The sequence below is a fragment of the Pristiophorus japonicus genome, chromosome 1, assembly GCF_044704955.1.
Source record: "Pristiophorus japonicus isolate sPriJap1 chromosome 1, sPriJap1.hap1, whole genome shotgun sequence".
NCBI classification, from domain to species: Eukaryota; Metazoa; Chordata; class Chondrichthyes; family Pristiophoridae; genus Pristiophorus; species Pristiophorus japonicus.
Window position 1 is genome coordinate 325,349,074 of NC_091977.1, and position 12,410 is coordinate 325,361,483.

At 46.3% G+C, this 12,410-nt stretch overlaps 1 protein-coding gene across 7 annotated transcripts in view; it reads right to left on the reverse strand.

The window, feature by feature from the left end:
* col14a1a (collagen, type XIV, alpha 1a) overlaps nucleotides 1–12,410 on the reverse strand; it is a 285,165-nt gene that overhangs the window by 161,064 nt on the left and 111,691 nt on the right. For all 7 annotated transcript variants that reach the window (XR_011594955.1, XR_011594954.1, XM_070888840.1 and 4 more), the window contains 2 exons: nucleotides 11,600–11,729; nucleotides 450–595 (listed from right to left, as the gene is read on the reverse strand). Coding sequence is in view for 5 of the 7 variants with exons in the window: in XM_070888840.1 (XP_070744941.1) it covers nucleotides 450–595; nucleotides 11,600–11,729 (276 nt within the window). In the remaining 2 variants the exon portion in view is untranslated. The remainder of the gene's footprint in view (nucleotides 1–449; nucleotides 596–11,599; nucleotides 11,730–12,410) is intronic.

Consider the following 12,410-nt stretch of genomic DNA (forward strand, 5'->3'; position numbering starts at 1 on the left):
AGGTCTGCCAATTAGTTAAGGGAGTGTCAAGTGATTGAACTCATAGAAACATAGAAAATAGGTGCAGGAATAGGCCATTCAGCCCTTCGAGCCTGCACCACCATTCAATAAGATCATGGCTGATCATTCCCTCAGTACCCCTTTCCTGCTTTCTCTCCATAGCCCTTGATCCCATTAGCCGTAAGGGCCATATCTAACTCATCCTCTAAATGAACCTATTTAAACTTGAAAGATTCGAGAAGAGCTAAAAAATTATATCTTCTTATAATAACCGAACTGCGTTGTGCCTACTGCATTAGATAATAAGAGGGGGAATTCTTCTTTTCAAAGAAAAATCGAATCTGCCCATTTGTCTGCATAATTGACGACCTGTTTACGAAACTATGAATGCAATTTTCTAAGCAGAGCTTTAATTATGGAAGAAAGCAGGCAGTTAGTAAAAACGGTACCTCCTTTTCATCAGCTGTCTCTCCCCCAGTGAGTGCTGCGTAAAGAATCATGTAACCAGAGGCAGATTCAGCAGCCTTCCACTTGACTCTCATGCTGCTGTGAGTCACATCATAGATATCCAGATCCACTGCTGCAGGAAGTGCCACTGAAAGAACACAAATAAATGAATATTCACACCTAGGAATAGGCCATTCAGCCCCTCTAGCCTAAGGGGAAACAATGTTTGCATCTGACATGGTCTAGACAGGGAGTTTGATAGCCTCCCCATCAGTGTGCTTTGCTAACACAGTCCTCTTTGTCTGACTCCCTGGGTATATGTAGCACAATGCTTCTGTAATACGACCAGCCACCAAAGAAGATACGTGGTACATAGGAACAGGAGGAGGCCATTCAGCCCCTTGAGCCTGTTCCACCATTCAATTAGATCATGGCTGATCTGTAACTTAACGCGATCTGCTCGTCTTGGTTCCAGAACCCTTAATACCTTTGCCTAACAAAAATCAATCAATTTCAGGTTTGAAATTTTCAATTGACCCCCAGCCTCAACAGATTTTTGGGGGAAGAGAGTTCCAGATTTCCACAACACTTTATGTGAAGAAGTGCTTCCTGCCATCACCCCTGAATGGCCGAGCTCTAATTTTAACGTTTTGTCCCCTTGCTCTGGACTCTCCCACTAGAGGAAATCGTTTCTCTCTATCTACCCTGTCAAATCATCTTAAATACCTCAATTAGATCACCCCTTAAACTTCTATGGGCCCAAAGGACCGCCGAGAGACCGGGCGGTACTTTGCCAGGAAGATTCCTCTAAAAGAGGTGGCAGTACCGCCCGGCGGCCAAACGGCTTATGCCATCCATCTGGGCGGCAGCGGGCGGGAGCTCTAAATCTCGGCGGCAAATGGGCTTGCCGCCCAAGTGCCGCCGAGGATGGAGTCGGGCCCAGGGAGGGTTGAACACCTGCAAATAAAAATCATAGCAAAAAAAACACCACAGCACCTTCCGGGAACCCCATCCAGGTAACTCGCTGTAAAAAAAAATGTTTTAAATATGTTCACTAACTTTTTTTCCCGTTCTCCATACTTACCGTCGGGGTTAGACCAGCCACCACGCAGCGGTCCCTCCCCCTGCTGGCGCCGACTCCCGCCGACACCAATCTGGCAGCTCGGCAGGCGGGATGCCACTTATGCTACTTGGCTGCCAGAAAATGTCAGCGGGCGGTTCCCGGCAGTACTCCCCTCCCGCCCGCTCCAGCCCAAGTGGAAAATGGCGAAGAAGGGAGACCGGCAGCAAAACTCGGCAGCAGTCAGCAGCAGCAGGCGGTAAGGCCACCAATATCGGGGCCTATATTCGAGGAAATACAAGCCTAGTCTATGCAACCTGTCCTCATAATTGAACGCTTTTAGCCTGGAATCATTCCTACAGTACGCAATATGTGACAACATCTACATTTAAAACTATTAATTTTATTTTAACTTACATTTCTGTACGGCTAAATAAAAGATATCTCACTGCAGATCAGAAAATACAAGATTATTCAGAATAACTTTGAGCTGATAAGAGTCGGATATATCCATGTCCCGAGTTGAACCCACTTGAAGATCTGTTGCATCCACTGACACCCTTTGAAGCAGGTGAAGGTGGGCCCACTTTACAAATATGAGTCCTCACCCCTAACAGCAGATTTTACATCCTAGACCGAGATTCTTAGCTGCTGTTCCACGCAGGTCACACATAATCTTCAGTCACCCCCAGTGAAACTGAAACAATTTGTAAAATTCGTCTACCTTCACCTGCATCAAAGGGTGCCAGTGGACGCAACAGGTATTTAAGATGATTTGATCGGGTAGATGGAGAGAAACTATTTCCTCTGGTGAGAGAGTCCAGAACAAGGGGGCAAAACATTAAAATTAGAGTTAAAGACGTGGGACTCGAGAGGAGCAGGGACGTGTGGCAAAGCCTTTGTTACCTTTTGTTTAAAGTTGGGTTTGGACGTTTGCTGCATACATTACTTCAGCTTTAATCTGCAGAGTTCAGATAAATTAAGAAATAAAGACTCGCATTTATATAGCACCTTTCACTACCTCAAAACAACCCAAAGTGCTTTACAGCCAAAGAAGTACTTTTTGAAGTGTAGCCATTGTTGTAAAGTAGGAAACGCTGCAGCCAATTTGTGCACAGCAAGCTCCCACAAACAGCAATGTGATAATGACCCAGATAATCTGTTTTAGTGATGTTGGTCGAGGGATAAATGTTTGCCAGGACCCTGGGGGGAACTCCTCTGCTCTTCTTCAAAATAGTGCTGTGGGATCTTTTGCACCCACCTGAGAGGGCAGTCAGGGCCTTGGTTTAATGTCTCATCACTAGGACGGTACCTCCGACAGTGCAGCATTCCCTCAGTACTGGCACTGAGCGTGCCAGCCTGGATTACGTGCCTACATTCCTGGAGTGCCAACCTTCTGATTCAAATGGCAAGATACCATGTTCTCTTAATGCCTTGGTAAATAAATAATGCTGCCTCTGTCATGTTATGTATATCACCTCGCTCCACCCCTCCACATAATACACAATGAATATCACATTTTTGGCAGAGCCCATAATTCAATATTCAAGTTTTACTGCTATCCATAATTGTAGAGTGGGACACTGCTTCACAACACACTACAAGTTATTTTAATTATGCTACATGCACTGGCTGAAGTGACTATATGAAATCTGTTGTATATGTAAACTTGTATTTACTCTGTACATCCACCAGAGGGCTCATCTCCTGGAGTCCCAAGGGATCCCATAATCCCTTGGGGGCACAGGTATTTAAGGAGGCCTCACAGGTTGGAGAGACACTCTGAAGACCTGCAATAAAAGACTAAGGTCACACTTCACTTTGAGCTCACAGTGTTCAGTCTGACTTTTTCTCCATACATAACAACTGCCGATGAGATACAGATAGCGAACCCAAAGATGTAGAGAACAGTGGGTATCCTGGAGAAATTCTCGGAGGGAGATGATTGGGAAACTTTTGTGGAGCGACTCGACCAATACTTCGCGGCCAACGAGCTAGATGGGGAAGAGAACGTTGCCAAATGAAGGGCGATCCTCCTCACCGTCTGTGGGGCACCAACATATGGCCTCATGAAGAATCTGCTCACTCCAGCGAAACCCACGGAGAAATCGTACGACGATTTGTGCACACTGGTCCGTGATCATTTGAACACGAAGTTCTGATGGCAAGGTACCGGTTTTACACCTACAAAAGGTCTGAAGGCCAAGAAGTGGCGAGGAGTGGTGCACCAGGGAGGGATTCAAATTCCTGGGACATTGGAACTGGTTCTGGGGAAGGTGGGACCAGTACAAACCGGACGGTCTGCACCTGGGCAGGACCGGAACCAATGTCCTAGGGGGAGTGTTTGCTAGTGCTGTTGGGGAGGAGTTAAACTAATATGGCAGGGGGATGGGAACCTATGCAAGGAGACAGAGGGAAGTAGAATGGGGGCAGAAGCAAAAGATAGAAAGAAGAAAAGTAAAAGTGGAGGGCAGAGAAACCAAAGGCAAAAATCAAAAAGGACCACATTACAACAAAATTCTAAAGGGGCAAAGTGTATTAGAAAGACAAGCCTGAAGGCTCTGTGCCTCAATGCAAGGAGTATTCGGAATAAGGTGGACGAATTAACTGCGCAGATAGCAGTTAACGGGCATGATGTAACTGGCATCAGGGAGACATGGCTCCAGGGTGACCAAGGCTGGGAAGTCAACATCTAGGGGTATTCAACATTTAGGAAGGATAGACAGAAAGGAAAAGGAGGTGGGGTGGCATTGCTGGTTAAAGAGGAAATTAATGCAATAATAAGAAAGGACATTAGCTTGGATGATGTGGAATTGGTATGGGTGGAGCTGCGGAACACCAAGGGACAGAAAATGCTAGTGGGAGTTGTGTACAGACCACCAAACAGTAGTAGTAAGGCTGGGGACAGCATCAAACATGAAATTAGGGATGCAAAGGTACAGCAGTTATCATGGGTGACTTTAACCTACATATTGATTGCGCTAACCAAACTGGTAACATTGCGGTGGACGAAGATTTCCTGGAGTGTATTAGGGATGGTTTTCCAGACCAATATGTCGAGGAACCAACCAGGGAGCTGGCCATCCTAGACTGGGTGATGTGTAATGAGAAAGGACTAATTAGCAATCTTGTTGTGCGAGACCCCTTGGGGAAGAGTGACCATAATATGGTAGAATTTTTTATTAGGATGGAGAGTGACACAGTTAATTCAGAAACTAGGGTCCTGAACTTAAGGAAAGGTAACTTCGATGGTTTGAAGCGTGAATTGGCTGGAATAGACTGGCAAATGATATTTAAAGGGTTGACGGTGGATAGGCAATGGCAAACATTTAAAGATCACATGGATGAACTTCAGCAATTGTACATCCCTGCCTGGTATAGAAATAAAACGGGGAAGGTGGCTCAACCGTGGTGAACAAGGGAAATTAAGGATAGTATTAAATCCAAGGAAGAGGCATATAAATTGGCCAGAAAAAGCAGCAAACCTGAGGACTGGGAGAAATTTAGAATTCAGCAGAGGAGGACTAAGGATTTAATTAGGAGGGGGAAAATAGAGTACGAGAAGAAGCTTGCCAGGAACATAAAAACTGACTGCAAAAGCTTCTTTAGATATGTGCAGAGAAAAACATTAGTGAAGACAAACGTAGGTTGTCGGATTCAGGTGAATTTATAAAGGGGAACAAAGAAATGGCAGACCAATTGAACAAATACTTTGGTTCTGTCTTCACGAAGGAAGACACAAATACTTGGGGACCGAGGGTCGAGTGAGAAGGAGGAACTGAAAGATATCCATATTAGGTGGGATATTGTGTTAGGGAAATTGATGGGATTGAAGGCCGATAAATCCCCGAGGCCTGATAGTCTGCATCCCAGAGTACTTAAGGAAGTGGCCCTAGAAATAGTGGATGCATTGGTGATCATTTTCCAACAGTCTATCGACTCGGGATCAGTTCCTATGGACTGCAGGGTAGCTAATGTAACACCACTATTTAAAAAGGCAGGGAGAGAGAAAGCGGGTAATTATCGACCATTTAGCCTGACATCAGTGGTGGGGAAAATGTTGGAATCAATCATTAAAGATGAAATAGCAGCGCATTTGGAAAGCAGTGACAGGATCGGTCCAAGTCAGCATGGATTTATGAAGGGGAAATCATTCTTGACAAATCTTCTGGAATTTTTTGGGGATGTAACTAGTAGAGTGGACAAGGGAGAACAAGTGGATGTGGTGTATTTGGACTTTCAAAAGGCTTTTTAAAGGTCCCACACAAGCGATTGGTGTGCAAAATCAAAGCACATGGTATTGGGGGTAATATACTGACGTGGATAGCGAACTGGTTGGCAGACAGGAAGCAGAGTCGGAATAAACGGTCCTTTTCAGAATGGCAGGCAGTGACTAGTGGAGTGCTGCAGGGCTCAGTGCTGGGACCCCAGCTCTTTACAATATACATCAATGATTTGGATAAAGGAATTGAGTGCAATATCTCCAAGTTTGCAGATGACACTAAACTGGGTGGATGTGTGAGCTGTGAGGGGGACGCTAAGAGGCTGCAGGGTGACTTGGACAGGTTAGGTGAGTGGGCAAATGCATGGCAGATGCAGTATAATGTGGATAAATGTGAGGTTATCCACTTTGGGGGCAAAAACACGAAGACAGAATATTATCTCAATGGTGGCAGATTAAGAAAAGGAGAGGCGCAACGAGACCTGGGTGTCCTGGTTCATCAGTCATTGAAAGTTGGCATACAGGTACAGCAGGCGGTGAAGACCATTTAGCCTGACATCAGTGGTGGGGAAAATGTTGGAATCAATCATTAAGGTATGTTGGCCTTCATAGCTAGAGGATTTGAGTATAGGAACAAGGAGGTCTTACTGCAATTGTACAGGGCTTTGGTGAGGCCTCACCTGGAATATTGTGTTCAGCTTTGGTTTCCTAATCTGAGGAAGGACGTTCTTGCTATTGAGGGAGTGCAGCGAAGGTTCACCAGACAGATTCCCGGGGTGGCTGGACTGACATATGAGGAGAGACTGGATCAACTGGGCCTTTATACATTGGAGTTTAGAAAGATGAGAGGGGATCTCATAGAAACAAACAAGATTCTGACGGGACGGGACAGGTTAGATGTGGGTAGATTGTTCCCGATGTTGGGGAAGTCCAGAACCAGGGGACACAGTCTTAGGATAAGGGGTAGGCCATTTAGGACTGAGATGAGGAGAAACTTTTTCACTTAGAGAGTTGTTAACCTGTGGAATTCCCTGCCGCAGAGAGTTGTTGATGCCAGTTCATTGGATATATTCAAGAGGGAGTTAGAAAAGGCCCCTACGGCTAAAGGGATCAAGGGGTATGGAGAGAAAGCAGGAAAGGGGTACTGAGGGAATGATCAGCCATGATCTTATCGAATGGTGGTGCAGGCTCGAAGGGCTGAATGGCCTACTCCTGCACCTATTTTCTATGTTTCTATGTTATGTCGCCGAGCTAAGAAGCCTTGCAGGACATTGCGTATTTGAAGGACATTTGGAGCACATGCTCAGAGACTTTTTCGTACTTGGCATTGGCCACGAAGCCATACTTTGCAAACGTTTGACTGTAGTGACCCCAACCTTGAGTAAGGCCATAGCGATAGCCCAGGCATTCATTGCCACCAGTGACAAAAGAAAGCAAATCTCTCAGCACACAAATGCTGCTACAAGTACTGTGAACAAAGTGATGTTGTTTTCGAATCGTAACGTACAGGGCAGGTCACACATACCTGCAGCTACACATCTGCAGATGTCTCAGAGTCCACCATCAAGGGTGATGAATGTAAGGCCATTAACACCTTGTTGGCGCTGCGGGGGAGATCATCGTTTCCATTCATGCCGATTCAAAGGGTACGTTTGCAAAGGCTGTGGAACAATGGGACACCTCCAACGAATGTGCAGGCGAGCTGCAAACCCTGTTAAACCTGCAAACCACCATGTTGCAGAGAAGGACAGATCCACGAGGATCACGATGAACCAGAGCCTCAGAACAAGGAGTCATAGGTACATGGGGTGCACAGATTCACCACGAATTATCCCCTGATAATGCTGAATGTTGAACTAAATGGACTCCTGGTGTCAATGGAGCTGGACACGGGCGCGAGCCAGTCCATCATGGACAAAAAGACTTTCGAAAGATTGTGGTGCAATAAGGCCTCAAGGCCAGTCTTAACTCCAGTTCGCACGAAACTAAGAACTTACACAAAAGAACTGATTCCTGTAATCGGCAGTGCTACCGTAAAGGTCTCCTATGATGGAGCGGTGCACAAGCTACCACTCTGGGTGGTACCGGACGATGGTCCCATGCTGCTTGGCAGGAGCTGGCTGGGAAAGATACACTGGAACTGGGACAACGTCCGAGCACTATTGCCCGCTGATGAAACTTTGTGTGTCCAGGTCTTAAACAAATTTCCTTCGCTGTTCAAACCAGGCATCGAGAAATTCCAAGGAGCAAAAGTGCAGATCCACCGAATTCCGGGGGCGCGACCCATCCATCACAAGGCAAGAGCAGTACCGTACATGATGGGAGAAAGGGTAGTGATCGAGCTAGACTGGCTGCAAAGAGAGGGCATCATCTGACCAATTGAGTTCAACAAGTGGGCCAGTCCTATCGTCCCAGTCCTCAAGGGAGATGGCACTGTCAGAATCTGTGGCGATTACAATTGTTTCTCCCTGCAGGACCAATACCCACTACCAAAGACCGACGACCTCTTTGCAATGCTGGCGGGAGGAAAGACGTTCACGAAGCTGGATCTGACTTCAGCCTGCATGACACAGGAACTGGAGTAATCATCGAAGGCCCTCACCTGCATCAACGCGCACAAAGATCTTTTTGTTTACAACAGATGCCTGTTTGAAATCCGATCAGCAGCGGCGATATTCCAGAGAAACATGGAAAGCTTACTGAAATTGATCCCGCACACCATTGTCTTCCAGGACGACATCTTGGTCACAGGTCGGAACACAGTCGAGCATCTGCAGCACCTGGAGGAGGTTCTTAGTTGACTCAACTGCGTGGGGCTCAGGTTAAAATGCTCGAAGTGCGTTTTCCTGGTGCCTGAAGTGGAGTTCTTGGGAAGGAGGATTGCAGCGGATGGCATCAGGTCCACCAAAGCGAAGAAGGAGGCAATCGAGAACGTACTGAGGCCACTGAACATGATGGAGCTGCAGTCGTTTCTGGGACTCCTGAACTATTTTGGTAACTTCTTACCGGTTCTTAGCACACTGTTAGAACCATTGCATGTCTTACTACGAAAAGGGAATGAATGGTTTTGGGGTAAAAGCCTAGAAAATGCCTTTGTAAAAGCGAGAAAACTGTTATGTTCAAACAATTGCTTGTGTTGTATGATCCATGTTTGGTACTAGCATGTGATGCGTCGTCATCTGCCGACAGGTGTGTATTGCAACAAGCTAATGATTTCGGGAAACTGTAACCGGTTGCTTATGCATTTAGGAGTCTGTCTAAGGCTGAGAGAGCCTACAGCATGATTGAGAAAGAAGCATTAGCGTGTGTCTATGGGGTAAAGGAAATGCATCAATACCTGTTTGGGCTAAAATTCAAATTGGAAACTGACCATAAGCCACTTATATCCCTGTTTTCCGAGAGTAAAGGGATAAATACCAATGCATCGGCTCGCATCCAGAGATGGGTGCTCATGTTGTCCGCATACAACTATGCCATTCACCACAGGCCAGGTACAGAAAACTGCACCGATGCTCTCAGTAGGCTGCCGTTGCCCACCACGGGGGTGGAAATGGCGCAGCCCGCAGATCTAGCCATGGTTATGGAAGCATTTGAGTGTGAGCAATCACCCATCACTGCCCGGCAAATCAAAACCTGGACAAGCCAGGACCCCTTATTATCTCCAGTCAAAAGCTGTGTGCTTCACAGGAGCTGGTCCAGTGTCCCAGTGGAAATGCTGGAAGAGATAAAGCCGTTCCAGCGACACAAAGATGAAATGTCCATACAAGCAGACTGCCTTCTGTGGGGTAATCGAGTCGTGGTCCCCAAGAAGGGCAGAGACACCTTCATCAATAATCTCCACAGTACCCATCCAGGCATCGTAATGATGAAAGCGATAGTCAGATCCCACGTGTGGTGGCCCGGTATCGATGCAGACTTAGAGTCCTGTGTTCACAGATGTAATACATGCTCGCAGTTAAGCAATGTACCCAGGGAGGCGCCGCTAAGTTTATGGTCTTGGCCCTCCAAACCGTGGTCTAGGGTATACTTCGACTATGCAGGCCCGTTCTTGCGTAAAATGTTCCTCGTGGTTGTAGACGTGTATTCCAAGTGGATTGAATGTGAGATAATGTCGGTTAGCACGTCCGCTGCCACTACTGAAAGCCTGCGGGCCATGTTTGCCACACATGGCCTACCCGATGTCCTGGTGTGCGACAACGGGCCATGTTTTACCAGTGCTGAGTTCAAAGAATTCATGACCCGTAACGGGATCAAACATGTCACATCTGCCCCGTTTAAACCAGCGTCCAATGGTCAGGCAGAGAAAGCAGTGCAAAGCATCAAGCAAGGCTTGAAGAGGGTAACTGAAGGCTCACTGCAGACTCGCCTATCCCGAGTCCTGCTTAGCTACCGCACGAGATCCCACTCGCTCACTGGGATCCCACCTGCTGAACTGCTCATGAAAAGAGCAATTAAGACAAGGCTCTCGTTAGTTCACCCTGACCTACATCAACAGGTAGAGAGCAGGCGGCTTCAACAAAGTGCATACCATGATAGTCCAAATGTGTCACGCGAGATTGAAATCAATGATCTTGTATTTGTATTAAATTATGGACAAGGTCTCAAGTGGCTTCCCAGCACTGTCGTGGCCAAAGAGGGGAGCAGGGTGTTTCGGGTCAAACTTTCAAATGGACTCATTCACCGGAAACACTTGGACCAAAGCAAACTCAAACTTGGACCCTACCTTTTTTGATCCCCCAACATACACGCCAGTGGCAACCGGCACCACGGTTGACCATGAAGCAGAACCCATCATCCACAGCAGCCCAGCAGGGCCTAACACACCAGGCAGCCCAGCAAGGCCAGCTGCACAGCAGCCTAGCGAGGGCCCAACAAATGATTCAACAATACCAGCTTTCACACCAAGACGATCAACCAGGGCAAGAAGGGCCCCAGATCGACTCTCATTGTAAATAGTTACACTATTGACTTTGTGGGAGAGTGTTGTTATATATGTAAACTTGTATTTACTCTGTACAGCCACCAGAGGGCTCATCCCCTGGAGTCCCAATGGATCCCATAATCACTTGGGAGCACAGGTATTTAAGGAGGACTCACAAGTTGGAGAGGCACTCTGGAGACCTGCAATAAAAGACTACGGTCACAGTTTACTTTGAGCTCAGAATGTTCAGTCTGACTCTTTCTCCATACATAACAAAATCTATCCTCTGATAGCTAAAAATCCTCTAGCTTTTGACATTATAGACTAATAGTTATGAACCTGGCCTTAAACCAAGTCTTTGACTGCAGTGGAAGCTAACTTTGCAAACAATGTTCTCTATAAATCAACTTCTGTGTAATCCTACAAAGGGCAACATTACAAAGCATTATTGAGGATTTACTGTGCAACTTGTTTCAGCTCTTAATAGCAGGGGGCTCTGCCAAAATCTCAGCCTCCATGCATCAGCAAAACCGTTCTTTTACACTGTCTACACTCTTCTTTTAAACAAATGTTTTTATCACTGTGTCTGCATTCCACGCATAATTGAAACTGCTTCTCAAACCCAAATGTTTAAAGTTGGAAATGTCAGAGTTGATACTTAAGCTTCGGTTGCCAACTCTGGTTGGACATATTGCTGGAGGTTTCATCACATAGCCTCCCGCCTCCAACCGCCCCTCCCGCTCAAACCGCCTTTCCTCATGTCCTATATTTTTATTGCCAGTAAATGACTCTTACAGAAACAACTTTTTTTAATGCCCCAATGATTGTTTTTACTAGCAGCAGTCTCCTGGACATTAATCTTCAATTCCTGGTGACTCCAGGATAATCTTGGAGAGTTGGCAACCCCTAGAGTAAACGCAGAGTTTGGGCTTAGCTGCATGCTACTCACATGTGGTTTCGAACCCCCGCAGGCCCTCACTCGCAGCCTTCGTATAGATGGCAAACACCGCAATTTGATATTCCGTCAGGGACATCAGATTCTGAAGGACAGCTGTTGATTCCGTTCCATCCACAACCACCTGTAAGAAGAAAGAACGAACTTGCATTTCTTATCTTACAAAGTTAGTTGTAATGTAGTCTTGACCAGGTAATTCATGGATATTGGCATGAGGACATTTCTGAGCCTAATTGTTTTATTACACCACTTTACTGAAGATTATACAAAATGAAAGAAAGAACTTGCCTTTCTATAGTGCCTTTCACAACCTCAGGACATCCCAAAGCCAATGAAGCGCTTTTAAAGTGTAATCACTGTTGTAATGTAGGAAACACAGGAGCTAAGTTGCGCACACCAGCTCCCACAAACAGCAATGTGATAATGACCAGATAGTTGGCATTAGTATTGTTGGTTGAGGGATAAATATTGGCCAGGAGACCAAGGAGAACTCCCCTGCTCTTTTTCAAAATCATGCTATGGGATCTTTTGCATCCACCTGAGAGGGCAGATGGGGTCTCGGTTTAACATCTCATCTGAAAGATGGCACCTCTGACAGTACAGCATTCCCTTATTCATTCATGGGATGTGGGTGTTAATGGCATGGCCAGCCTTTATTACTGATCCATAATTGCCGTTGAGAAGATGGTGGTGAGCCGTCTTCTTGAACCGCTGCAGTCCGTGCGGTGAATGTGCTACCACAGTGCTGTTAGGGAGGGAGTTCCAGGATTTTAACCCAGCGCCGATGAAGGAGCGGCAATATATT